The 27,124-nt window shown below is 46.6% G+C and overlaps 1 protein-coding gene across 1 annotated transcript in view; it reads right to left on the minus strand.

The window, feature by feature from the left end:
* LOC148042233 (uncharacterized) overlaps positions 1 to 15,867 on the minus strand; it is a 16,587-nt gene extending 720 nt beyond the window's left edge. The window contains exons 1-4 of the mRNA XM_087703081.1: positions 15,857 to 15,867; positions 12,182 to 12,786; positions 3,856 to 3,987; positions 959 to 1,107 (exon numbers count right to left, since the gene is read on the minus strand). Of these exons, the coding sequence (XP_087559207.1) occupies positions 959 to 1,107; positions 3,856 to 3,987; positions 12,182 to 12,786; positions 15,857 to 15,867 (897 nt within the window). The remainder of the gene's footprint in view (positions 1 to 958; positions 1,108 to 3,855; positions 3,988 to 12,181; positions 12,787 to 15,856) is intronic.
* Positions 15,868 to 27,124: the final 11,257 nt, after the last annotated feature.

The following is a 27,124-nucleotide window of genomic DNA, read 5'->3' on the forward strand; positions in this document are numbered from 1 at the left end:
ATACCGGTTGAAAGAATTTAGCGTGCCTACCCATACCGGGGCCAGGTACCAGAATGGCCCCTCCCCTGGCCTGCACCCCCACATACTCACCCACCAGCAGAAGCTGTGGGCTTGTCCAATGAATCCTCCCCTCCTGTTCCTTCTTCTGTTGTTTGAACAAGCCACGCAGGTTGTGCTCCCTTGTCTTTGACAGCTGCCTCATTTCTAATTGGGGGGGGGGGAATCCATCTATTCCATCCCTCTCCATGGATCCCTGCCCCAATTGGAAATGAGGCAGCTGTGAAAGACAAGGCAGCGGCTCTGCGCAGCGAGTACAAACAGCAAAAGAAGGAACAGGAGAGGAGTTCCACGTGGGACTTTTCAAACAGCCGAACTCCTCTCATTTTCCTTCTTTTGCTGTTTGTACATGCTGCATGGGTCACGTTCCCTTGTCTTTGACAGCTGCCTCATTTCCAATTGGGGTAGGGATCCATGGAGAGGGACAGAAAAGATGGATTTCTCCACCCCCCAAATTGGAAACGAGGCAGCTGTCAGAGAGAAAAGGGCAGTGCACACCACATGGGCTTGTGCAGCAGCGGAAGAAGGAACAGGAGGTGAGGATTTGGCTGTTCCACAAGCCCACGGGCACATGCTGCCCTCTTCTCTCTGACAGCCGCCTGGTTAAAAAGCCATCTGCCACGGCTTGGAGCGACTCTGGAGTCCATCCGCAACCCCCCAGTAGAAAACACAGGTGCATGCACACACACTGCACAATTACAGCCCTGGAGAGCAGAGACTCTCGTAGGGAAGCCAGAGGCAGCAGGGCAGCCAGGTCCCTCGCCCTCAGAGGGAGGAGGGGCCAATTGGGAGAGGGGTTTGGTCCTGCTGCCTCTGGCGGACGGAGCTTTACTGTCCCGTGGCGAAGAATCCATCCCTCATCCCAGAGCCTTCGTAACGGCGGGAACTTGTTCTCACTCACCTGGGCTTGTGCTGAAGTGTCCCCCTCTGGGCCTATAATTGTGCAGGGCATGTGCACTCCTATCCATTCCATGGTGTGGGGCCGCAGCCAGAAGACGAGGAATGTGAGGGGGACCATGGTGGCCTCGTCCTTCTGAAGAGGTTCTGTCCCTGAAGAGGGCAGATGTGGTGGCATCAGTCTTGGGATGTTCTGCAGAGCCCCCCATGGAAAAATGCCACTGCAAGGTACTTTTAACCATATATTTTGGTTCTATGACTGCAGAATGCTACAAAAAACCATAAATGCAGGCCAGTTGCTGAGTGTTTCAAATGTGATTGGAACACTCTACAAGGTGACCACAGTATGTGTGTGTGTGGCAGTGGTGGGTTTCAAATTTTTTTAGAACCTCTTCTGCCTGCTTTGTGGGAATGACTTGCTGCCCATGTGACCGGGGGGGAGTGGCTTGCCAGCCATGTGACTGGGTGGGCAAGCCCAACTTGTAAAATGTGGTGAAACTCATTTAACAACACTCTTGCTTAGCAACCAAAATGTTGGCTCAGAAACTCTGGCATTTGAAGCACCCAAGTCTTAAAGCTGTCAAGTTACAAGACCCTTGCACCCCTAACACTTTAGAAAAAAAACCCCAGGGTGTTCAAACTTAACAGCTTTAAGACTTGTAGTCTTCAACTCCCAGAATCCCTCCTCTCGCTCTTCATCTTGATGATGGGCAGACGGGCGGGGGGAGGGAGCTGGAACCGGTTCTAAATGGCACTGTAGATTTGTGGAACCTCCCAGAGACAGACAGAAAGACAGAAAGAAAGAAAGAGAAAGAGAAAAAGAGAAAGAAAGAAAGAAAGAAAGAAAGAAAGAAAGAAAGAAAGAGGGAGAGAGAGAGAGAGAAAAAAGAAAGGAAGGAGAGAAAGAAAGAAAGGAAGAAAGAAAGAAAGAAAGAAAGAAAGAAAGAAAGAAAGAAAGAAAGAAAGAAAGAAAGAAAGAAAGAAAAAGAGATGACCACAATTGAGCCCAAAATTTTGATTGCTAAGCAAGAGCATCGCTAAGTGAGTTTCACCACATTTTCCAAGTAGGCCACGCACACCTGGTCACATAATCACCGAGCCACTCCCACAAAACAGGCCACACCTATAGAATTGGTTCTAAAAAAAAATTAACCCATCACACTCTCTCTCTCACACACACATACACACACAAACACAGGAAAAAAACAAAGTGAAAGGAGATGGTAAAATCAAGGAAGCCTCTCATCCCATGGAAGGAAGGAGAGCTCAGGACTCTTGTGTTGCAGATGGAAAACAGATCTGCAAAATCCAACTTGCATCGTCCAAAACCCAGGAATGCAGAAGCCCATATCCCATGTTTCCCTGCCACCCTTTCCCATGCACAGGACAGCCAAGGGGGCTCTTGCAGGGATGCCAGGCAGGACTCTGCCCAGCTGAGTGGGGAGCCCCTCTTGGGAGGAGGAAGCTGGGGAGCCTCATGTTGCAGAAGGGAAGCAGCAGTGGTGAAATCTAAACATTTTCCCTACCGGTTCTGTGGGTGTGGTTTGGTGGTCATGTGACTAGGCAGGTGTGGCTTGGTGGTCATGGTCATGTGAGTGGGTGGGCGTGGCTAAGTCAACCTCACTTCTTTGCCCTTATTGTTGTGTACTACAATTTCCTCTCTGGTCCGTTTGGCTAGGGGTGTGTGTCCTTGTTTCTGATTGGTTACCTGTTTGACAGCTGAGGTATATAAAGAGCTGTCAAACTGGGCTCAGCTGTTGCCAGTTAGCTAATACGCACGAAATGTGAAGTGCCGCGTTTGGCAACCTGTTAGAAATAAACTGTTAGCTGACTTGAAGTCCTGGCTCACCTCCGTTTGTCTGACTGCGTTCTCCCAGCTAGAACATTGGTGACGAGGATGGGATTCCTCTGAGGCTGAGCCCAGGCAGAGCTGAGAAAGCCACTAATTGAAGAGCGAAGTCACTAGAGCTGAATTCCCTCAGGGGAATCGCTCGACGAGATGTTGAGCGAGTCACTTCTACTACGAAGACCGATTTGGGGTTAAGCCAAAGGGGAGAAAAGTTACCTCAGAATGGCTTCAATGAATACATTAGCCAGTTTTAACTCGGCCACGCAGACTTGGGACTCTTATATTTCCTGATTTGATTGTTTTTTAGAAGCCAACGGCTTTACTAACCTAACTGAACAGAGAAAGAAATCGTGTTTTTTAAATCTGTGTAGCACGGAGATGTTTAACCTTGCGGAATCGCTAGTGGCTCCGCACTCCGTCCACGATGTGACATGGGATGTTTTGGTGACAAAGTTAAAAAATCATTATGCCCCATCACTTTCTCACACTTCGCGCCGGTTTGCCTTTTACAGAAGGTTTCAGCGTGAGAGAGAGACAATTAATGAGTATGTGGCTGCCTTAAGAGCTGCGGCCCTCCATTGTCGTTTTAAAGATTTGGATGAGTCCATTACAGATCAGCTTGTAGGAGGGGGTAGAGACCTCCGTATTCAGCGCCATCTACTGGCCAAACCTGAGTTAGATTTACAAACTGCTTTAGATGAAGCCAGGGCAGTAGAGCTGTCAACAAAATCCACAGAAGAGATGCAGAGGTTCTGTAGACCACAAGCCAGAGAAAAAGCCACAGAGGTGCATCATGAAGACATTTTCCCTGATGAAGGGCTATTGGAAATGATGAAGTACATCACTTGAAGGCAGAACAGGCCAGAGGTCGACAGGGTAACATTTTGCCCCAAACTACCTGCCCAGGGTGTGGAGGTAGGGACGATAGAATGGAGTGCCGGTTTAAAAATACTATTTCTCTCTGTTGTGGAAAAAGGGGTCATTTGCTCCTTGTGCAAATGCGCAGGTTTCTCTAGCACCAGTCAGGGATACAGAAAAAACCACAAATTTACCAGGGGCCAAAGTTTCAGGAAAAGGAATTCCTGTTTTGCTGTAAATGAGGATAGGGAAGAAGCTGAAGTGGACCAGATTGTCCATGGTCCGAGAGGGAAAACTTTCCTTACGGTCCACTTGGAGGGCAGACCCTGTCAGATGGAGGTTGACACAGAATCAGCTGTATCAATAATTTCTTGGGCAACAGTTAAGAGGATTATTCCGGCTTTAGCCAAGACAAGTTTGGAGCCTTGTCTGTTAAGATTAAGGGATTTCCAAGGAAATCCCATTCCAGTGCTGGGTAAATATCTCTGTAAGGTAGCATTTAAGCAGTTCAACAAAAAGTTACCTCTGATTGTAATGAAAAGTCCCCGGCCAAGTTTATTGGGATTGGAATGGTTTGAGGCTTTGGGACTTGGCATAACAGGCATTGATCAAATCCAGAGTACTATATACTTGGATTTGTTAATTAAGTTTTCGGGGAGGGTTTGGGGAAGTACACTGGTACTTCGATTCCATTCACTTTAGACCCACAGGTTCCGCCGTGCAGGTACCTTTTGCATTAAAACCTAAAGTGGATGCAGAAATTGATAAATTACTGGCCCAAGGAGTACTAGAACCCATAGACCACGCTTGTTGGGAAACTCCGATAATGATGCCAGTGAAGAGTGATGGATCTGTGAGGATCTGTGCTGATTTTAAGTGCACATTAAACAGAGCATTGCAGCAGAGCGCATACCCGGTGCCCGTGGTGCAGCATCTGCTGCACTCTCTGGGACAGGGGACCATATTTGCGAAGCTAGACCTAGCACAGGCATATCAGCAGTTGCCTGTGGACGAGGCAACTGCTGAAGCACAGACTATAGTCACACACAGGGGTGCGTTCAAGTGTCACCGGCTCCAATTTGGAGTCAGTGTGGCACCTGGGCTCTTTCAAAATTTAATGGAAAGGCTGTTACAGGGCGTACCGGGCGTTGTCCCTTATTTTGACAACGTCCTGGTGTCTGCCCACTCCCTAACCTCTCTCCTGGCCTGTCTGCGGTCTGTACTTCATCATTTCCGTGACGTCGGCTTGAAACTTAAGACATCCAAATGCCGGGTCGCAGTTCCCCAAGTCGAATTTTTAGGATTTTTATTTTTTTTATTTTTTTTGCAACTAAAGTTTTTTTATTTTATCAATTTCATATATACATTCACAATTATATAATCTCATAACTGTTATTAATAATATGTATTTATAACAATTTTTCCCTACTGTTGACAATATACTTGAAGATTGCTTTTTTATCATCCCATAGATCCATCTTATCTTACAATAGTCCTACTTCTTCTTCTTCCCTCCCTCCCTCCCTCTTTCCTTCCCTCATTTCTTCTCTCCTACTCCCCTTCCTTCCCTCCCTCCTTCCCCTTCCCTCCTTCTCTCCTTCCCTCCTTCCTTCCCTCCGTCCTTCATTCCCTTTCTTTTCTCCTTCTCTCCTTCCTTTCCCTTTTCCTTCCCCCCTTCCTTCTCTCCTACGTTCCCTCCTTCCTTCCCTCCTTTCTTCTCTCCTTCCTTCCCTCCTTCCTTCCCTCCTTTCTTCTCTCCTTCTCTCCTTCCTTCCCTCCTTCCCTCCCTCCTTCCTACCCCCTTCTTCTCTTTCTTCTCTCCTTCCTTCCTTTCTCCTCTCCTTTCCCTTCTCTCCTTCCTTCCTCCCCTTTACCCTTCCCCTCTTCTTCCCATTCCTCCCCTCTTTCCTACTCTTACATTCCCTCCCATTCTTCCTCTGCCTTTCCCTTTCTCCTATTCCTCTCCTTTCTCCTCTCCTTCCTATCTTTACTTCTACTTCTCCCTCCATCCACTCTAACCATTGTTGTGTTTACATATTCTGCTCTTCAGGGGATGACCTGGTTCTCTTTTTCTTTCTTCCCCCCCCCCTTATTTGAAAGTTATATAAAAAAGGCAAGATTTACAAAATGCAAGATACAAAAATAGATAAAGCTCTTTACATATTTTCATCTCCCATTGCTCATCTCGCCTTACCTAGTATGAGACTAGGTTGCTAATTCCATGCAGGTAGTTATAACGGATTACCTATCAGCTTTTCAAGTTATTCCAACGTTGTGGTCTAATGGTGTTACTCAACGGTGAATTCTCACCTCTAATACATTTCTACTCTCATTTGTCCCTCTGTCTTTGTGTATTGTTTATTTGAGTTATTGCTTAGATCGTTTTAAGTTAGTCAGCTATCTCCTTTTATATCTGAATCCTCACTGTCTCATCAAGCCATTTGTACAATTTCTCCCAGACTTTGTAAAAGTCTGTGTCTTCTTTATCGTTAATCCGCATTGTCAATTTGTTCATTTCTGCTAATTCTAAGATTTTGTTCATCACCATTGTGCTAGTGGGGGCATTTTCACTCTTCCAGCACTGCGCGTAAGCGATCCTTGCCGCCGTCAAGATTTGGACGAGAAGGTATTGATTGGTTTTACATATTTTTTGATCTGTTATCCCTAATAGAAACATTTCCGGCTTAAGACTTAATTTAATTGACATGATTTCATTCAGCCATCTTAGCGTTCGTTTCCAATATGTCTTAGCCACTGGACACGTCCACCACATGTGGTAGTACGTGCCCAGCGTTGTTTTGCATTTCCAGCATTTGGCCGATAATTTTGAGGAAATTTTTGCCAGTCTTGTCGGAGGGAGATGCCAGCAGTAGAACATTTTGTATATATTTTCTTTATAGGCCGTCGATTTCGTTAATTTCAGGTTCCACTCCCATACCCTTTCCCAGTCATCCAGGTCAATTGTGTGGCCGATATTCTGGGCCCAGGTTACCATGACTTCTTTCACTCTTTCTGCTTCCATTTTTCGGATCAGCAAGCAGTTATATATTTTCAATATTAATTTCTCGTCTGGTCCTATGAAGATTTTATCCAGTTCCTGGTCCTTGTCCTGAAAGCCAAATTGTGCTAGATCTGATTTGTATTTATTTTGTATTTGAAAGTATGGCCACCAATCAATATTTATTCCCATTTCAGCCAAATTTCCCCTGGAATTTAGTCTATTTTGATCATCTAACAGCTGTTTGTAAATAGCGTTTTTGTCAAAATTTATCAAATTTGGGTATATCAGAGCTTCCGTCGGGGATATCCATTTGGGTAGTTGGATATAGAATTTCCTTCTAATTTCCAGCCAATCCTTAATCAGTACCCCTCTTAAATGGTGTCTTCTAAAATAATTGTGGACTTTATTTCCCTCACACCATAAGTAATTGTGCCAGCCCCATTGCAAGTCGTGGCCCTCTATCGTTAGGATTCTTTTGTTGGTTAACATTACCCACTCCTTTATCCACATTGTTGTTGCTGCTTGATGATATGCTTTCCATTCTGATAGGCCCATTCCACCTTGCGCTCTTTTATCTTGAAGATGCTTATATTTTATTCTAGGCTTCTTGCCATTCCACACAAAATTTCGTACCATTTTATCCAAATCGTTATAAAATTTTTCTCCTAATTTAACCGGTGCCGTTTGAAATAAATAGAGAATTTTTGGCAAGACATTCATCTTGATTACTGCGATTCTTCCCATCAATGATATTTGTAGCTTCGACCAATTTTTTAAATCTTTTTGGATGTTTCGTAATAGTTTATCATAGTTATCTTCTTTTATAGAAGAGCATTTCGCAGATAGCCAAATCCCTAAGTATTTGACCTTTTTAGTTACCTTTAATTCCATTGCTTTCTCTAGTTCTTCTATCTGTTTTTTGGGAAAGTTCTTTATAATCATTTTTGTTTTTTCCTTATTTATTTTTAATCCGGCCACACGCTCAAAGTCCTCAACGTCCTTCATTAATTTCGGTCCTGAGATTAGAGGGTCTTCCACAATAAAGACCATGTCGTCCGCGAAAGCCTGTGTTTTATATTGTTCTTTTTTTATGGTCAAACCCCTAATTTCCTGATTTAATCTTATCTGATTTAGGAGAACCTCTAACGACATAATTAATAGTAATGGGGAGAGCGGACACCCTTGTCTAACACCCTTTCCGATTCGTACCCTCTCTGTTAATTCTCCATTAATTATAATATTTGCTGATTGCTGTGAATATATAGTTTCTATAATCTTAATAAATTTGTCGCTGAATTTCATCATTTTTAGTTGTGTGATTAAAAAATTCCAATCTAAGTTATCGAATGCTTTCTGCGCGTCGACAAAAATTAATGCTAATTGTTTCTCAGATTTTGTTTCGTAGAATTCCAAGGTGTTAATTATTATTCTTGTATTGTTCCGAATGTGTCTTTTAGGGAGAAAGCCATTTTGGTCCAAATGGATATTTTGATTTAATATTATTTTTAATCTTTCCGCCAAAATTGATATAAAAATTTTGTAATCCGCGTTTAACAAGGATATAGGTCTATAGTTTTGAATTTTACTACTATCCGCCTCTTCCTTTGGTATTAGGGTAATGAAAGCTTCCCCCCATGGAAAGAAATCCCCGCGCAGAAGTTTCTAACTGCCGCGCAGAGATTTCTACCAAAGCAAACGTGGGGAAGTCCTTTGCAGGCGGCTAGAACTGGTCTCCCGCAAAGGACCTTCCCAGTCTTGTTTTGATGAGCCGCCAGTCCTCTTGCTTCTTCTCCTTCACCAGCAAAGCTCCCGCTGGCTTCCCGGCCCATGGCTTTGGTGCCTCTCCACGCGGAGCACCTGAGCTGGCTCCCGCGTTATCCCTCCCCCTTCCTCCTCTGCCGTGCTTTTGAGGCCGCGGGAGCTAGTAGGAAAGCGGCAGAGGTGGAGGCGGCGGCAGGGGTAACCCAGAGCCCAGCTGACTCCACTCGGAGCACCTCAGCTGGGTTCTGGGTTACCCCTGCCGCCGCCTCCACCTCCGCCGCTTTCCTACTAGCTCCCGCGGCCTCAAAAGCACGGCGGAGGAGGAAGGGGGAGGGATAACGCGGGAGCCAGCTCAGGTGCTCCGCGTGGAGGGAGAGCACCAAAGTCATGGGCCGGGAAGCCAGCGGGAGCTTTGCTGGTGAAGGAGAAGAAGCAAGAGGACTGGCGGCTTTGAAATGCAACCCCCTGGTCCCGCCGGCCGCGGATTTGATTCGGTGTAAGTGGGGGCCGAACACATGCTGAGCCGACTTTGCGCAGTGAGGCGGAGTAATTCAACCCCCCCCCAAAAAAGAACGTGTGTGTGTGTGTGTGTGTGTGTGTGTGAGAGAGAGAGAGAGAGAGAGAGAGAATTGGATCAAAATTGGTGGCCAAAGGAGTGGAGGGAGGGAGGGAGGGAGGGAAGGGAGGGAGGGAGGGAGGAAGGAAGCCCTGCCCCCTGTGAAAAAAACTGAAGATGAAGCAGTGAATGAATAAACCATAAAAGCAACAGTTAATGCGTAAGTAAGCTGAGGAGCAAGTTCTCAACTAAGGAAGCAATATAAGAAAGAAATATAAAAAGCTCAATATGCCAAAACACTTATTTTAGTCTTCATTTAATTACTTGTATTGTAGTCTGATGTAACGTCTTTTTAAAGTTAACGTTAGTTAGAAAATATAGGGTACAAAACTTAAATAATAAAAAAATTGTACATTCATTTTGAAAAATAAATGCAATACTTGATTAATTTCATATCTTTATTTAAAATAGTTTTGCCATGGCATATGATTTTATTGACTCAGTTGGAAATGATGTGGATGTTGTATCTGATTCTGAGGTATATACTTAAGTAACATAACATATAGCATATTGTCCAAACTTGCTAGACTATTTAATTGATCTTACTACTTTAAAGGGGGAGAGTTTCATGATAAATTATTTTATTACATTTATGTTGCATTTATATATTATATTTATTACATTTATATTCCACATTATATATTTGTATTGTTATTTTAGTGTATATTGTCAATTTCGATAGATATTATATTGATATATCAATACTGATTTTAATCATACTAAATAATTACTGCTATTATTTATCAGCATTACATATTTACAGTTTTTAATATCGAGTTAGTCGTATTTTAGAATAATAGGATTATCTTTTAATAGGATAATTGGCAAAATCTAATTCACATGTGATGGGTTGCATTCCAAAGGAATGTGAGAGGACAGGTTGCCTGCAAAATGCCAGGACCCAGGACCCTGTTGGTGCCATGTCTCTCTCTAGCCAGTCTAACAATCTAAAAGCTGAGCAGAGAGCCTTTTTTTTTTCAGGGTGAGCGGAAAAGTATAGTCTTTGAGTGGCACTTTTCATGCCTGGCATTCATCAGGCTGAAACCTCGCTAGCAATCGGCGCTTGACACTTGGTATGTTGCGCAAATGTCCAGCAGACGTGACAGCAGTTCAAACTGTGGCTCTCTTAGGTGCTCAGGCATGAAACTGTGCCGCTCAAACACTATACTTTTCCGCTCACACTGAAAAAAAATTAGAGGGAACATTGGCTAGAAAGTTGATAACAGTAACAAGAATTAGACACCTTGCAGAGCTCAGCTAAAAGTTAGGAATAGAGATGGCCGGCAGCAAATGAAAGGCCTGTTAGAGAACTCCTGGGGCCTTCCTTAGCCAAGGCTTAGGAATGGCACAGCTGGAGACCAATAGAACAAATGGTGGAATTATTGCTCAAGTGTTTTTTAGAGGATATTTCTTATTATTTCACCTTGTTCCACCTTCTCCTTTAGTGAAAATAAATGTATAAAGCTTTCTTAATCCTTTGTTCTTGGCCTTTTGACCAGGAACCTTTTCCTTGGAGTCCTCCAATAAAAAGCAATCAGAAAACCTGCCCCTCCTGTCTGGGTCCATCATTGGCTTCGACACCAGGCTCAGACCCGAATTTGGGACAACACAAGTGTGTTTTTAAACAGCAACTACATGGATAAATTTTCTTCCTGGATATCTGAATTTGGAATTCATGCCCAAAAGGAGACCGTCTCCAATTAAAGAGGAGCTAAGGAGGAGAATCTCCTGCTAGTGAATTTCCTCATAGAAATCAATATCTCATTGTTTGGAAAAAAAAGAAACAGGAAATCATGCAATGTTGATATTCTCCAAGTTGGATTCTTTCTGGGTCTTCAGCTGCTGGAGCCCTCAACATTTGGAAGATGGGCAAAAGAGCGTCATGTCCTTGGGGATTCAGCATCATGAAGCCACGCAGGATTTTCATATCTTACTCTCCAAACTCAGGCACTAAGATTGGTGTGGAGCCGAAAAGAACTTGATTGCCTGAATTGGGGAAAGTTTGAGAGAAGCAAAGGGGAGCCCAACTGCCAATGACTCTGGATGGCTTACAAAAGAGGACAATAAAACGGGGAAGAAGATGGGCAAAACACTGTATGAAAATCCAAAGCTCCCAATGGCTCAACGAAGAGCCAACCCAGGGGTGGAGGGCTATGTCGCAGGGCACAGTGGCACATGCAGCAGCCGCAACAGGAGTCCCCTCCAAAGAGGGAGAGGGTGTAGGAGGAAAAAACACACACACACAGAAACACACACAGACACAGACACACAGGGTTTCCAAGGGCTCAAAAAGGTTGAAAACTGCAACTAGGAAGGGGGCAGTATTGGAGGGGATTTCCCCCCACTGCTGCAGTTTTGGAAAGGAGGAGCAGGTGGATGTGGAGAGGGAGGGGCTGGTAAGGCAGCTAAAGTGGGGAGGGGCTGGCTGACTACCATGCTTACTCTCTCTGGGATGTATAGGGCACTGCACACCAAGACAAAGACAAACAAGAACAGTTTCCCCCACCTGCCATCACTCTGCAAAACGAGGAATTCCACAACACCTCCTAAGACTGCATTACTATTCTTCTTACTCTTCTCAGTAACTGTCTCTCCCCACTTATGACTATGTTGCTTGTATCTTGACAATTTAGATGGTTCTGTTTCTTTCTTAGTATGATTTGATTGCTTATTAGTAACTTACGATTATCACCAAGTGTTGTATGCTGATGGATGCCTTTTATTTTACTTCAGGTACACTGTGAGAGGTGATGCACCAAAGACAAATTCCTTGTGTGTCCAATCACACTTGGCCAATAAAGAATTCCCTTCTGCTCTGTCCTATTAACGGAGGACATTTCTTGGGTGAGAAGTGAAGGGAAAGAAAATCCAGTTGCCTCCTGAAAAAGGAACTTCGGGATGAGATCTGCTGCTTGAGCAGATGGTTGGGCTAGAAGACCTCTAAGGTCCCTTGCAGCTGGCTTGTTCTTCTTGTGTCAGCTGAGAAGGGAACTTCCTCCATCGGTCTAAGCCTCACTGGGCTCCAGCATCAGATTAGCTCAGGTCTTCAGTGCAAAACGAGGAGAGCATTAAAAGAGCGGAAAACTCCATGGCCCCTTCAGCTTTCACTCTCCTGGCTACCCTCCCAGACCTCCCAACCCACCTTGCCTAGGGGAGGATCCCGGAGGGAGGGAACCTCGGCCTCCCCCTGCCTGAATGCGGGGATTGGGCGGAGGTTTTTCTCTTGAATGGATCATTTGATGTCTATAAAGGTTGCCCCTCCAACTGAAGCTCTTTCCACACTCCAGGCATTTATGAGGTTTTTCTCCTGTGTGGATCCTCTGATGTCTATAAAGGTTGCCCGTTAGGCTGAAGCTCTTTCCACACTCCAGGCATTTATGAGGCTTTTTTCCTGTGTGGATCCTTTGATGTCTATAAATGATTCTACTCTCACTGAAGCTCTTTCCACACTCCAAACATTTATGAGGTTTTTCTCCTGTGTGGATCCTTTGATGTGTATAAAGGTTGCCCCTCAGGCTGAAGCTCTTTCCACACTCCAGACATTTATGAGGTTTTTCTCCTGTGTGGATCCTTTGGTGTGTATAAAGGTTGCTCCTCTGACTGAAGCTCTTTCCACACTCCAGACATTGATGAGGTTTTTCTCCTGTGTGGATCCTTTGGTGTGCATAAAGGGTGCCCCTCCAACTGAAGCTCTTTCCACACTCCAGACATTTATGAGGTTCTTCTCCTGTGTGGATCCTTTGATGTCTATAAAGGTTGCTCCTCTCACTGGGGTTACACAACTAAAGTGGCTCCTGTTCAACACACACATACACATAGACACACCCAGACGGGTGCATTTCTCGCCCACTGGAGCAATCTTCAAGGGCAGCCCCAAGGAAAGGGAAGGGCAGTCCTCCGGCTTGAACCTGACAGGCTACTGAAACTATTTGGCAGAGATTGTCAGTGGGGTCTCTTGAAAAAACCACCACAGAATTTTGCATTAAAATAAGCACAGGTTGACAAAAAATAGTAAAGAAGGGAAGGAAGAAAGAAAGAAGGAAAGAATTCAGAAAAGCACAATATTGGTTAGTGGTGCCATAACAGTGAACAGTTAGTTACGTAAATGGTCGTAAGTTGAGGACTCTGTGAAAGGTTCTGCTTCGTCCTCAGGGTTTCACACCTGGAGCAGAAGCTCAATCAGAAGAAACTCTTAAACCAGTGAGTTGGAATCAGAATTCTAGGGCTGGAAGGGACATGGAGGTCTTCTAGTCCATCCCCCTGCTCAACCTCCTAGAATCATAGAATTGTAGGGCTAGTCCACTCCCCACCCCGCATCCTGCCCAGGTTCATAGAATTGTAGAGATGGAAGGTTCCTCAGAGCTCCTCTAGTCCACCCCATTGACCAAGGCAGGAGTCTTCACCCCCAAAGTTGCTTCTCCAGCTGTGAAAACCTCCAACCTTCTGCTCCTTCCTTGCTTACCAACCTGCCCCGTGTGACGTGTGGGTGGGTGTTGTGCCCCACCCGTGGGCCTCCTTCCTGACCCATTCCACCAACATCATGAATCAACTTTGTCTGGGATGATGGGAGCTGAAATCCAAATATTGGCAGGCAGCTCCAGGCCAAATGTCCCATTTATTCACTTCTACAACTCTACACAAGGCTTCCTTTGATCCAGGGAAAGCTACTTCGGGCACCTGAGTTCTCCTTCCTCTGCCCCCAAGGCTAAAAATAGCCAGAGTTACCCTGTGGAAAGATGGGTGGCCTCTACATCTGATGAATAAAAATAAAATAATTCCCGGAGGTTTGTGGTGACAGGACGATTGTCTTTCTTTCTGGAGGAAGCGTCCGAAGAGATCCGGCCAATGCAGGAGATGGGCGCAAACAGGGAATGGAAAAGAGAAGTGAAGCATCAGGAAGTTCCTTAATTCCTTTATTCTGGCATTTCTCAAAACGTTCAGAGGGAATCCTGGGAGTTTAAAACTTTCTGCCGCTTCCAGGAGTTTGGCAGCAGCTCAACAGGTAGCGGCACCTGGATGGAACTGGAGTGGAAGGTTGCCGGTAGCTCAGCCTGGTAGCCAGTGCCCCTTGCGGAGTTGTGGCTAAGGTCCCAATATTCCAGCTTGCTGTGTTCTAAAGGAGTGTTTCTCAAGCTTGGCCACGAAGACGGAAGGACTTCAATTCCCAGAATTCCTCCACCCGTTTGAAGGCATGCTGACTGGGGAATTCTGGGAGTTGGTCGGTCCATCTTCAAGTAGCCCAGCTTGAGGGACAATGGCCTAAAGTGACTAGGACACTATGATTCTTTGAGATGACAAAGAATCCACACTCAATGGCCCCCAACCGTTGGGCTCCCAGCACCTACTTAGCCAAGTCAGGGAAAGACGTAGCCACACATACAACAGACACAACTAAATAGCTTTCCCTTTAACCTTCTTCATTTAGCTGTCTTTACATTATCCTTTTAAACAACTTTTTATTCCGTGGTAATCCACCTATCATCAATGAGATGGATGCCATTAAAATGTAATTAATACATGTATAAAACAGGTTTAAGGTAAGGTGGGGGGGCTTGTAATATGAGAATGTATACTACACTGGAGAATTGCAAGAAAAGAGGAGTGATCTTCTATATTAAAGATAATATTCCAGTGAAATTAATTTATGCAGATTAAGAGGGAAGAATTTTGATGGTGGAAATTATGGATATCAAGAAAACACTTCTAATTGGAATCAATGCTCCTAGTAAAAAAGAAGATGAATTTTATAAAAAATTGCCTAAAAGAGTCTTTGGGCTATGTTGATATTTGTATGATGGGAGATATCAATGGCATTGTGAACCAGAACAAGGATTACCAAACAGACAAAACAAGAAAGCTAAATAGAAAACTGCTTCTGAAATCCTTCTTCAGGATGATAGATGAAATAAATGTAAAAGATATATGGAGAGAAAGAAATACTAAAAAAGAACTTGATGAATAGACATTCATCCTTCTCCAGAATTGATATGAAGCTGCGTGGGGGCTTCTCTTCCAAGGAAAGCGTGAAACAGGCTCTGTTTCCGGTCCTGGTTGTGAGTGCGAGGGCGGTGGGGGCCCTGGAAGTCTTGAGAACGAGAAACCTTAACCTGCTTTGGAAGCTCCCAAGGCAGACTGTGCTGGTTGCCCTTGGGGGCAGGGAGGGGTCGCTGCCAGCCTCCCCCTCTGGGCTCTTGTGTCCCCTCCGCAATGGGAGATGGGGTGGGTGTCCCCCTGCCTCCCACGTAACCTCCCCCTGTTTGATCGCAGGACCCAGCGGCTTCCTCTGCCCAGAATTGGTCACCATCATTTGGACACCCCCCTGGCCTGGCTTCAGGAGCTCCTGCCTGACCTCCACCGCACCCTCTCAATCGGGGGGCCCAGCAGCAGGGCTGGAGCTCCCCCGGGGCCACTGCCAGCCCCCTTCCCGCGCAGTCTCATGGAGGACCCTGCCTGGATCCAGCCTCGGACCACCGGACCAGCATGCTTGTTTTGGGGGCATCTCCAGGAGCCTGGGAACCTCCCACCAGCTGCCAGGACATGGGGCCAAAGCCCCCCTTGGAGCAGGCTGGGCCCCTCGCCTCGTCCTGCTTGGCTGCCCCGGAGGCTGATGCTGCGGCCTCCCTGGAGGGCCAGGGATTACCTGTCGTGTGCTACGACCCAGGCACTGCCCGCTTTCCCCCAGCATGCTGCAAGTGCCAGGGCCTTTGGGGGGGTCTCCCCTGAGCATCCTGGGTAAGGGACTTGGGATCTCTCCGGCAGGGAAGGAGTCCTCCTGGCAAGGCCCCAAAGGAATGAGCAGCAACCCTCCCTGCCTCACCTGTGCCCCATGCCTGCGGCCTCTTTGGCGGCCTCCCCCAGCAGAATCAGGGCACTAGTGTCAGCCCTGTCTCCGTGGTGTCTGCAGTGGCCTGGACCTACCAGCTGAGCCTCCGGGAGGTTGGAGTGAACACCCCCCCTGCAGAGAAGGCTACCACCAACTAACAATACAGCATATACTGACTCCCTTCTCTGGCAGTAGGTGTTGCTGGCAGAGCCTGGGGCACAGCCCCCCCTATTGTCCCTCCCCCGGGCCCTTCAGGGCTTGGGCCAGGAGGGAAACTGAGGCAGCCTGGCCACTTACTCTCCTCATCATAGGAGGGGGTGAGGCGTGGGTGGTGGGCAGGAAAGGCGACAGATGTGGTGAATCTATAGGCAAAATGGAACTGTGTAAAAAGAACTCTTGTGTAAGGAATAATTATGAATTGTTTCTGGCTTTGGCTGTTGTTGGCAAAAGGCATGCTAAGTGATAATTTCCTGACTATTAACTCCCCATGTTGTGAAAATACCCAAGAAACCCCCTTAGCTCTTGAAGAAGGATCGGAGGATGTCAAAAATCCCGGAGAACAAGATAAAAACCCATTACAGGATGGGGAACTGGTCCGCTCCCGTCAGCGGCGCATTATTTATGCTTGGGGATGAAACTGCAAGCCAATTCCAACACTTCCAGCCAACTGTTTGGCAAACCCTGAAAGAAAAAGAGCAAAGCCTAAGGGAAACGGACCCCTGAAAGAGTTTAGACATGGGGATTAGATGTTAAGAGTGTTGGAATTAGGACAAAGCTTAATTGATCCGTCTGACCCTGCCCTGGGTCAGAAATGCTGGTTGTGTTTGTCTGCCGGACCCTCATCTTATCGTGCGGTGCCAATGGAGTCAGAACTCTGGCAGAAGACCAGAGCTACGATAGTCTTTGACAAGGGAGGTAGATGGGGAGCTAGAACAGCGGAAGCCCAGCTTCATGGCGATCTGTATGACGAGCTTAAAAGCCTGGGGATGAGCCGTCTCCCCATCGTTGGCCCCATAGCAGTTGGTGTGGAAATTATAGGGTCACCCTCCTTGTGGATCAAACGATATCAGGAGCCTGGCATTCCTGTGAGGTCCCTATCAGAGGAACAATGCCCATCTGAAATGTATCTTTCCCCCAGGGAAACCCTTGTAGACGTAAAATTGACTTGCAGCATGTCTCCCTCTGCTCACAAGCTCTTCCAACAGAAAGTCACTTTCTCGCTTGCACCTCCTATTGTTTTTAGCCGTTGGGAGAAAAATCTGACCATTGGAAGCTGCCCAAGGCCATTCCAACCACTCTGACTGCCCGTTTGGCTCTCAATCCAGTCCACCACGGGAGTCTGTGTTTACTTTCCCCCTGGAAACGCCAGTCCCCAATATCTCTTTGAAGGTCCAGTTCTCAGGAATAAGCTAATGGCCCCTAATCTAGAAGTTCCATTACAGCCCCTGACTGGCATGTTCCTAGCAGGAACCTTACAAGTCTGGACTAATGGAAGGAACCTCCGAGTCCATGCCTTCTCCATGAACATCGGGGTATGTGGGAGAAATGCCTATCTGTGCTTGCCCACTAATTGGACTGGCACATGCACCCTTGTACATCTTCTCCCCAAAATGGGGGCGGTAAGTGGGGAACAGGCCCTCCCTGTACCCCTCATGGGACCTGTCCAGAAAAGAGTGCCACTCCTATTTCCACTATTAGCAATCTTAGGAATAGGGACAGCAATTGGAACTGGTGTAGGTGGAATGACCCATTCCATTACACAGTTCAGGCAGCTGTCGGAAGAATTCCAAGAAAGCCTGAACCAAATTGCTGGTACCTTGGTTGAAGTACAGGACCAAATAGATTCCTTAGCAGCCCTCGTGTTACAGAACCGGCGGGCCATCGATCTTTTAACTGCTGAAAAGGGTGGGCTATGTGTATTCCTGGGAGAAGATTGCTGTTTTTATATGAACAGATCAGGAGCAGTGGGGTGGGGTGTCCAAGAACTACGAGATAGAGCTTCCTCTATTGGTCAAAAAGTACAAGGAACAGATGTGTGGTTCCCTTGGCTACTGGGAACAGGTTGGATTAAGCAAATGCTATTTCTTTTATTATGTGGAACCCTCGCTTAAACAGCTCCTTATGAGGTCTGTAAAAGAGATATGGACTGAAAAGGAGTGAATGTTAATGGAAAGCCTAATCCCACATACCCTCAAGGAAGACGAAGCTTCAGATACTGGCTCCTATATTCAAATTGCACTCTTAGAAGTAGAGAAAGTGATTCCGGAAGATAAGCCCTAAGATGTGTATTGCTTGTATGCTGGCTTTTATTTGCTATTCTGTATCCTGCATGCTTAGATTGTTAATCTAACAGGCTAAACTCAATTGTGGATATTAATAGAGTCTAGAAGGGGGGAATAAAATATGGATTAAAAATATGAGAATGAAGACATAGCATAACAGGGACAGTTAGAAGTTTGCTTAAAAGGGAAGTGTCACCATTCTCTAACCACAAGATGTTCTAGCCAACGTCTCTATGTCAGAAGTCCAAACCACAAGGTTCAGATAAAGTTCGTTAAGGACACGCAGTCCATACCTGTAACAAAGGAGAAGTAAGACCCTCATCTACTTATAAGGCTTTCCCCCCAAAATAACCAATAAGAATTGAGTTAAGTATTTCCGTGTTGCAATGCCTTTGAGAATGTATAAGAACGCGTGCTTCGATAATGAAGGGTGTTCAGAACTTGCAATGCTAGCCATTTCGCTCGCTTTCTGAACCTGGCTGCCAAATAAACTTTTCCTGTATCCCGAGAAGACTAAAGCCTGTCATTTTCTGCAACAAAAGCTTCAGTTTCCTTTCTTCTTTTCCTTTCCTTTTTTAATTTCCTTTCCTTTTTCTTCCTTTTCTTTCATTTTTTTTCTTTTTTTGTAAAAATGTGTCGGTTTTAACCATTGCGATTGTCGCCCCAGCCTGGGAAAATTGGAATAAGCTATAGGGCTCTGCGGCCCTTTAATTGGCTGGGAATGTTTTAAAAAGCGCAGGAAATTAAACCTGTTTTATTTTTTCATTTTCATTTTTAATCTTTATTATTAAAAAAAACCAGAAAACCCGGATAGGTGGGGGGAGGGCGTCGAATTTGTTCCGTCCCCGGTTTTAGCGGGAAGAGAACGTGGGGAGGGGGATTCTCTGGAGTTGGGGGGGGCTCGTTTTGGTCTTGCACACCCTAAATTCAACAGTGGCCTCCGAGCGAATTCAGAGCGCAGGGGCTTAGGGAAAGGTGGCGTCGGGGAGATGGATGGGAGAATGACCTCGGACCCTCCTACCCTTCCCCCATTTTGGTAAGGGGCTGCCTATAAGGGTCAAAGCAAGGCTATTTGGTTGGTGGGGGGCGGAATGCAAAAGGGGGGGTTGTTACGTTTAAGGGATGCTCAGAAACTGGCTTTTTTCGGGAGACAATGGGGGTCGTGTGAACGGAGCCGGTTTTGCCTTTTCAAACAAGTCTCCTTGCCCCCCCCCCCCCCGTGAGTTCCTACACACCTAACCAGCTGGATTTAAAAAACACAAAATCCCTCCAACCTGCACAGGCATTGTGAAGGGGAGTGGACTTTTCTGCAGGTAATGAGAATTGGGGATTGACCAGACAAATATATGCGGATGAAGAAGGGAGAATATTAATGATGGAGATATCAATCAATCAGAAACAAATGCTCCTGATTGCAATATATGTGCCAAATAATAAACAAGAATTCTACAGAATGCTACAAAAATAATAATAAGATATGGACTATGAAAATGTATGCGTTAATGTATGAAAACGTATGGAAACATGAAAACATATGACAATGTATGACTTTAATGCAATTGTGGATGTTAAAAAAGACTACAGAAGCATTTATTTCTGGAGAAACAAATGATGATTGGAAAATATTTGGAATAGAAGAGTATATAAGAATATGTCAGTTAGTAGTACACGTACTTGTAAGATTCAAACACTATACGGAAATGTTTATGCCAGAAATGTCGCATATGTCCAATGTTTATCTAATAAAAAACTTTTTAAATTAAAAAATAAAGAATATGTCAGTTAGAGTTAACAAAAATGGATATAAAGTGATATGGAGGTGGTACCTAACACCACGTAAATTAAATCAAATAGATGGTAGATATAGAAATATTTGTTGGAGGTGCAAGGAAGAGGTTGGAACACAGAAACATACGTGGTGGGATTGTGATAGTGCACAAAAAATGTGGAACACGGTGTTTAGAGAAATTAGAGCACTGTTGAATATAAATCTAGAGATTTCACTGAGGGTGGTATTAGTGCTGCTGGTGGAAAAATGGGATATAAATGAAAGAAAAAAGGAATTGTTTGTAAATTTGATAATGACAGCTAGATTAGCGCTGGCTAAATATGGGGGGTTAAATTGGGATATTCAAAGAAATGAGTGGTATAATGAAATGTGGAGTATGGCAACAAATGATAAATTAACAACAGAAATGAAACTTTAAAAAGGGATGATTAAAGTGAATAATTATAATGAAATAGGGGGGGCGGTTTATAAAAGCAGTATTGGTGGAAGGCAAAGGAAATAAACCTACTCAAGAATATATCTTGTTTTGGAGAGGATAAGGGCATAATTGGAATATATTGTATAAGGGGAGGGAATGGTCTCCAGGGGATGGGAGTGCATTGTAATATGTGGCTTCCCCCCCCCCCCTTTTTTTCTTTTGCCTTTCTTTTTTTGTATTCATTTGTATATGTACTAGTGTTTCTATTATTTGCATTTAAAAAAATAAAAAACACAGAAATAGTGAAAGAATTAAAAAAAACGAAGAACACTCCCAAACACATTTTTGAGATGGTACAGAAAATAGACCTACGGGATGCATGGAGAGAACTAAGTTTAAAAACAAATCAGATGGTGCTGTGTGAATCTGGCCCGGGGTATGAATCCTGCTTACTGCCTCCTTCCAAGGACCAGTTCAAGGTTATGTTTCACTCCTTTCTCCCCATAGGAGCAAGAGATGAGCAGTTACACCAAGGGCCCAATGGCCCACCCCACCCTGCCCACGTATGGGGCCCCAGGAGAGCCTGAATCCATGCACGAATGCGTCCCTCCTCTCTGTCCCGCCAACTGAGGCAAGGAATGGTGGAGAAGGAGAAGGTGGGGAAGGCAAAACCACCAAGGCAAGTAGTGAGAGCTTTTCTTTCTCCCAACTCTGTTTTCGAGTCTGGTCCCAGAATCCAAGAGGGCCACGACCTAAACCTGTCAATCACTTTAGCTGAGTTTAAAAAAAAAAAGAAAGAAATTTCGGAGTATTTTGTGACATGGGAACTTTTCTATCAATGGTTAGCTGACAGATAACAGAGGTGGGATGAGTGGATTTATGTGAAATAGAGACTCCGTGAGAAAGAAAAAACCATTAGTAAATATATTGGATGGTTATAGAATTGATACTATAAGGGATGATAGTATACTTTTCAATAGCGATCGATCTTATCGGGTATATGTGTCTAGCGGCCCAAGCTGTGCTTGATAGGGGAGGAAGCAACAGGAGCGAAGGCTCCATCGATTATCACTATCACGTCTGAGGTAAAAAAGGACCGAGCTAATTCCAGGCGGGGCGGATGGGCGAAACACGGGCGCAATGAGCAAATGGATCAGTGATGTATAAAGGCAAATATCTCCTCAATGGTAGTTTTTGCATTCCGGCAATGTTAGCAGAGGACAACGAAAGCTAAGTGGGTAATTTTAAGTTCTGGAGATTGCAATGTCTGTTTCTTTTTTTATAGCCACACCTGGAAGTCGTATTTTTAGTATAGTTCACAATGTCTAGATGTACATGATCATAATGATGCTTATATTTTAACACGTTGGACACCTAGAAAACCCACCGTTCAATATAGAAAGAGAATGTGTGGTATAAAACAATTAAAAATATATTAACAAAAATAAACCTGTCAACAAGGAAGACTCAGAATATTATAGAGTTTGGGAAAACTGGTATAAATGGATGAATAATAGGAACATGAAATGTACAGCTTAGAAACATCAATGTTTCGATATAGGAATAATTAGGAATGTATAAAAGTGCATTTGAGTAAGAAATGGTTATGTTAGTACAGTCAAAAAGGATCGTAATTTATACAAAACTATTTTTAAAGGTATTTGTATTGTAATGCTTTAAATTCTCAATCACTGTCAATCACTGAGAAAGAGTGAACAGGAGGGATCTTGGGATCTGAGACAAACAACTCCCAGAGTGGACTACTCCTCCCTCAGAGGGACCTCATCAGAGGCACCAGAAAGAAATGGAAAGGCGCCCAGCAAACCTTTGGAAGGAAGCCAGGAAGCAGATCCTCCCCCATCACAAAACAGCATCTCCCCCCCATCCCAGTCCTACAGAGCTCTGTGGACTGGGACTCCCAACACGCCATCGAGGCTCTGGACTGGTGCCCATCTTTCCCCACCCAACCCAACAGCCCGTCTCCCATGGAATCTTCTACAGACCCACTCCTACAACCCAACTCAGCAGCAGCAGACTTCCCAAGATCCACATTTGTGAGTATGGGATCAGATCTCCTCTACCCCACACACAGTTTGTGTCCTACTGATCCAGCCATGGATCTCCCTGGAGCACTGGGTTTGGGAGGGCCTTGGAAAAGGGCTCTTAGCCCCTTCAGGGTAGAGAATGGGGGGGAGGGATATGTTTTTGTCTTCCTCTGAGCTCAGGAGATGAGAACGTGGAGGTGATTTTGTCTCCCCCCCCCCCCCAGGTCTCGGCTTGTTCTTGGTTTGGAAAAGAGGGACAGAGCCCAGCTCCTTTGAGGCTGGTTTGACAAAGTGGGCCTGTTAGCCCTGAAGCTCCATCTTTAGAAATAGCTGTTCCTGGGATGCTTTCCTTGCGTTCTCCTACGGGTAGGAAGGGGCTTCTCCTCCACAGCCTGCCTACCTTTTGCTTTCCCCTAACTGAATGTTAGCAAACGCTTTTGGTTCATCTACACGTCATAACATGCCTTGACTGAGATGTGAGTCTGAAGTTGGCTTGTTGTTGCCTTGGCTTTGACACCTCGCCCTTCTCTGCAACTCTGGGCACCCACAAGGTGCTTCAGCTTTCGGTTAACAAGTCAGGAGGAGGAAACTAACTCAACCCACTTTCCCTCTCACTCCCCATAAACACCAATACCCCTTCCTGGCTTTCTGCTCCGGCTTTTATAGCCACACCTGGATAGGCTGGCTAGGGAGGGGCCTTAAAAGGACAAGGCAACAGCAAGCCAGGTGCTAGTTATTTGGCAGGCAGCCTATCAGGTCACCCATGTCCTTCCCGGCAGTTCCTCCCAATAATTCTTCATTCTTTTTAGAAATCAGGATGTGAGTTACTGTGAAGGTTAGAAGTTTTACTTTTTCAACTGAAGGGTTTGCGATAAATTGCTGGCTTTAAGGAATTTGTGAAAACAGGGCAAAAAGCCACCAAACTTTGCCTCCATCCTAATTTAGCTTGGAGATCATACTGGGAGATGGAAAAAGGGTAGCGGGACATAATATAAAAACTCCAAAGGCAATCTGAAAAAGCTGATTTTTTTAAAAAAAATCAATGCATCAGGTACAACACTCAAATTCTACTTCAAACAGAGAGAGAGAGAGAGAGGGAGGGAGGGAGGGAGGGAGGGAGGGAGGGAGGGAGGGAGGGAGGGAGAGAGAGAGAGAGAGAGAGAGAGAGAGAGAGAGAGAGAGAGAGAGAGAGAGAGAGAGAGAGAGAGAGAGAGAGAGAGAGAGAGAGAGAGAGAGAGAGAGAGAGAGAGAGAGAGAGAGAGAGAGAGGCGGGCCACATAATTAAGGTTATCTCGCCCTATCCTCACATTTGGGGGGGGCAAGGCTCAGGTGCTTTCTGGAAGATTAAAAGAGTGGGGGTCTGCCGAAATCCAGGGTGGAGGGGTGCTCCATAGGGCAGGGGCTGTCAGGGAAAAGGTGGGGTTCCTGGGTCCCATCGGAGGGCAACATTTAAGGGGAGGGACCAGACGTTTGCTTCCCCACCCGACCCTAAATCTGATCTGGTAGGGTCCAGATACAGGTGGATGTCCTTAGGAAGAAACAGTCCTGCAAATCACCAGGCCCCGTGCCATCTACGGAAAAGCCAGGCTTTGTTATAAAACAGGAAGCTGTATAAATGTTTTCAATGAATGAATGAATGAATAGAACCAGCCACTAGAATAGCACTGAGAAAAAAAGGTGGAGCCATTGTAGGTCATGCTACACAGGTATAATATGCATATAACATCGGTGAATCTAAGGGCTCCAGGCATTGCGTTTCCTGCCACCTACTGCTTCAATGGTAATTTCTGGGTGGCCTTCAAGGGCAATCCCATGGAGAGTGTGTTGTAGTAACCAAGACACGAGTGGCCCTGACCCCTGAGCAAGTCTTCCTGGTCTGGGAAAGGATGAAGTTGGCCCACAGGAGGAACCCGTGCAAAGACCCTCCAGCCATGACTGCCACCTGCTCTTTGAGGGCTCTGTGAGTCTAGCAGGACCCCAACTAATGCAGCAGGAGACCCCCACTCCACCCACGTCCGAGAGACCACCCACTCCATCCAGTCAACGATGACATGTCATTGGGGGGGGGGGGGCAGAGCTGCCTTTGCAGGTTGAACTGAAGCTGCTTGGGTGCTCTGCCCCGGCCTGAACTCCGCCTGAAAAGAGAATCCGCTTCTCCAGGGACCTCGGTGGCTGAATTGGGGACCAGACAAAGGTTGCCCAGCACTGTTGGGTCCCAAGACAGCCTCTAGAGAAGGAGGAGGTGCCTCCTGCAAGACAGGTGGGAGCGCCCTCTCCTGCAAGGGCCTTCACTGCTGTTTGGACATTCACGGGGGGCCTTGACCAAGCAGGGAGCCATGGGTCCAGAGCACAGGTGACCAGTCTCACTGCCAGATTGTCCCCTCCCTCAAGCTTAACCCCCTCCCAGACAATGGGACTCAGTCAGACCCATGTCAGTCCCGACCAAGGGATCTGGCCAGCTGAGTGGCTTAGTCTGAGAAGAGAGCCCCTCCCCAGCCCCCAGACCCACCGCCAGCCAGGGCCCCAAGAGAACCAGAGAGTAGCCCGGGGCCTCAGGCTGGAACGGAGGGCTGCATCCCGGAGCCAGAGGAAATTGGGTGCCCAGGAAGGGTTGAGAGCAGGTTCCCTGGCACTGTATGGATGGCACGAAGGTTCACCAGGCACAGGAGACCCTGGAGCCCTTGGCTGGATCATGCAAAGTATTTTCCCCCTCCTGGGATCCGCTTCTTTCCACCTGGTCCCCGATCCCCCCCTTGGGATCCCTGGCTTTCCAGTGGATTCCCCCGTCCCTCCTCGGCTCCCTCGTCTCCCAATGGCCTCACGGGATCCCCTCGGGCTGAGCTCCGTCCCTTCCCGGGATCCCTTCGGCTGCTTGGCTCCTGGCCCGGCGGTTCTCCTCCTGGGGGTGGCAGGGCCTTTTCCCAGGGGTCGCCCGAGACCACCGGGGGGAGCCTGGAAGTCTTCGGAGCCTGCGTGCTGCGTCTCCCTGGCAGGAGAAGCCGGGGAAGGGAGGACGCGGGCCTTCCCTTCGGAGCCTCCCCTTCAGCTCCCCGGGCGAAGCTCCGCCGCCCCCGCCAGGAGCCTCCCGCGCCCAAAGGAGCCGCCCGAAGGGAAGGGGCGGCGGGGGCTCCGCGGGCGGCGGGAGGGGCTCCCCAATTGCATCAGGACGCATGCGCACTCGAATCGGAAAAGTCCTTCAGCGGCTTCATGGAACCCGAAAGTGAGGGACCCTTCTTCAGCCAAGCCCCGCCTCTTCCTCTTCTAGTCACGCCCCCTGCAGCTCTTGCCCCGAGTGCGGAAGTTGAGAAGAAAGGACTTTTCCCGCCAGTTCGCATCGTTTGCATCGCGGTCATTTGCATCGGAACAGCTTCTGCCCCATCCCATTGGCCGGCTGCCGCTGGGCCACACCCCCTACTCGACTCTTCAGCGGCCGCCTTCCCTCCCCTCGTTTGGCTCCTCCCTTGCGCCGCTGGCTCCGCCCCGCCGCTCCCTCCCCTTCGCCCGGCTTAGCGAAACTAAAGAGGGCGGGGGGCGATGGGGGTGAATGGGGGATTCCCAAAGCGGCTGCAATGGACGGGAACGGACGGAGGTTCCCGTGGCCAGCCTCGGCTTTCCTGGGCCGGAACCCTTTCTGCCTCCCCGGAGCTGCTCTCTTCCCCGCCCATTCAGCCTGCAGCCCCGTGGGCATCTCCGGGTGGCCCCCTTTCCTCCTGGGGCGGGGGGGGGGAGAAGGGGGGGTTGCAGCTGGGTCCAGGTGCTGCTGGCCGCCTGGCACAAGACCCCCTTCCTCTCCCCGCTGGAAGGAGGAGCGGGCGAGGTCGCGATGGCTATTGCCAGCCTGAAAGAAGCCGTGAATGTCGCCATCCTTCCGGGTCTTATAATCAATACCATTGAAATTTCCCGGCCACCTGAACCCCGGAGGCTCCTGGCGGTTTTGCAAATGTTAAAGCACGTTTTTATTGTTGTGGGTCGCCTACATTTGGGAGGGTCAAATCCTTAAGGGAAGAAGATGTAAGTCATTTTAGAATACTGGTGTCTCCCCCGCCCCCATTTTGTAGTTCAGGAACCTCTGTGTAGTTTCTCTCCTTGCCTTATTTTCCTTTTGTGGAATACTCTTGGTGGTACCTGAGCGTAATCATAATTTAGTCTTGGGTTATTATGAAAGGAAAACGGAATGTGGTTACCATAGGTGTAAACTCCGGATTATCCAATCAGAGGAACTAGAAGAACCTTTTGCTAATCATTTAGCTGGTTAACAGGAAGCATAGAAAAAGGGGACTTTAACCATCCTGACAACTGGGAAACACCTAATCACTGCACCTGGTGGGAGGTCGAAGAGGTGAGATAGGAGAATATGAAGTTTTCTTGGCCTTAAGAGAGTCCCTTGTAGCGGTTTCTGCTGGAAGACAAGGGGACCATTCTGGGGATCCAACTGGCAAGAGTGTCAGATGTCTGGAGATGGTCTTACATGGTTCGGACATTTGGAAAACCCATATAGAGCGAATCAAATAATGACAGAACAATTGTTCCAATTAAGCACCAAGTGGGATGTCAATTTAAAAGCAATTTATTAGAGTATTGTAGCAAACAGATTTCCCTCAACCAAAGAGGAAACAGAACCGGGTTTAATTTTATACTCAACACAGTAGAAAAAGTAGAAAAGAAAAATTGATGGTATGGAAGAAATAAGATTTTTTTAAAAAAATATAGAAAACATATATTTATAAA

The sequence above is a fragment of the Thamnophis sirtalis genome, unplaced genomic scaffold (genome assembly GCF_051295495.1).
Source record: "Thamnophis sirtalis isolate CommonGarterSnake01/CBP01778 unplaced genomic scaffold, rThaSir2_p1.2 scaffold_20, whole genome shotgun sequence".
NCBI classification, from domain to species: Eukaryota; Metazoa; Chordata; class Lepidosauria; order Squamata; family Natricidae; genus Thamnophis; species Thamnophis sirtalis.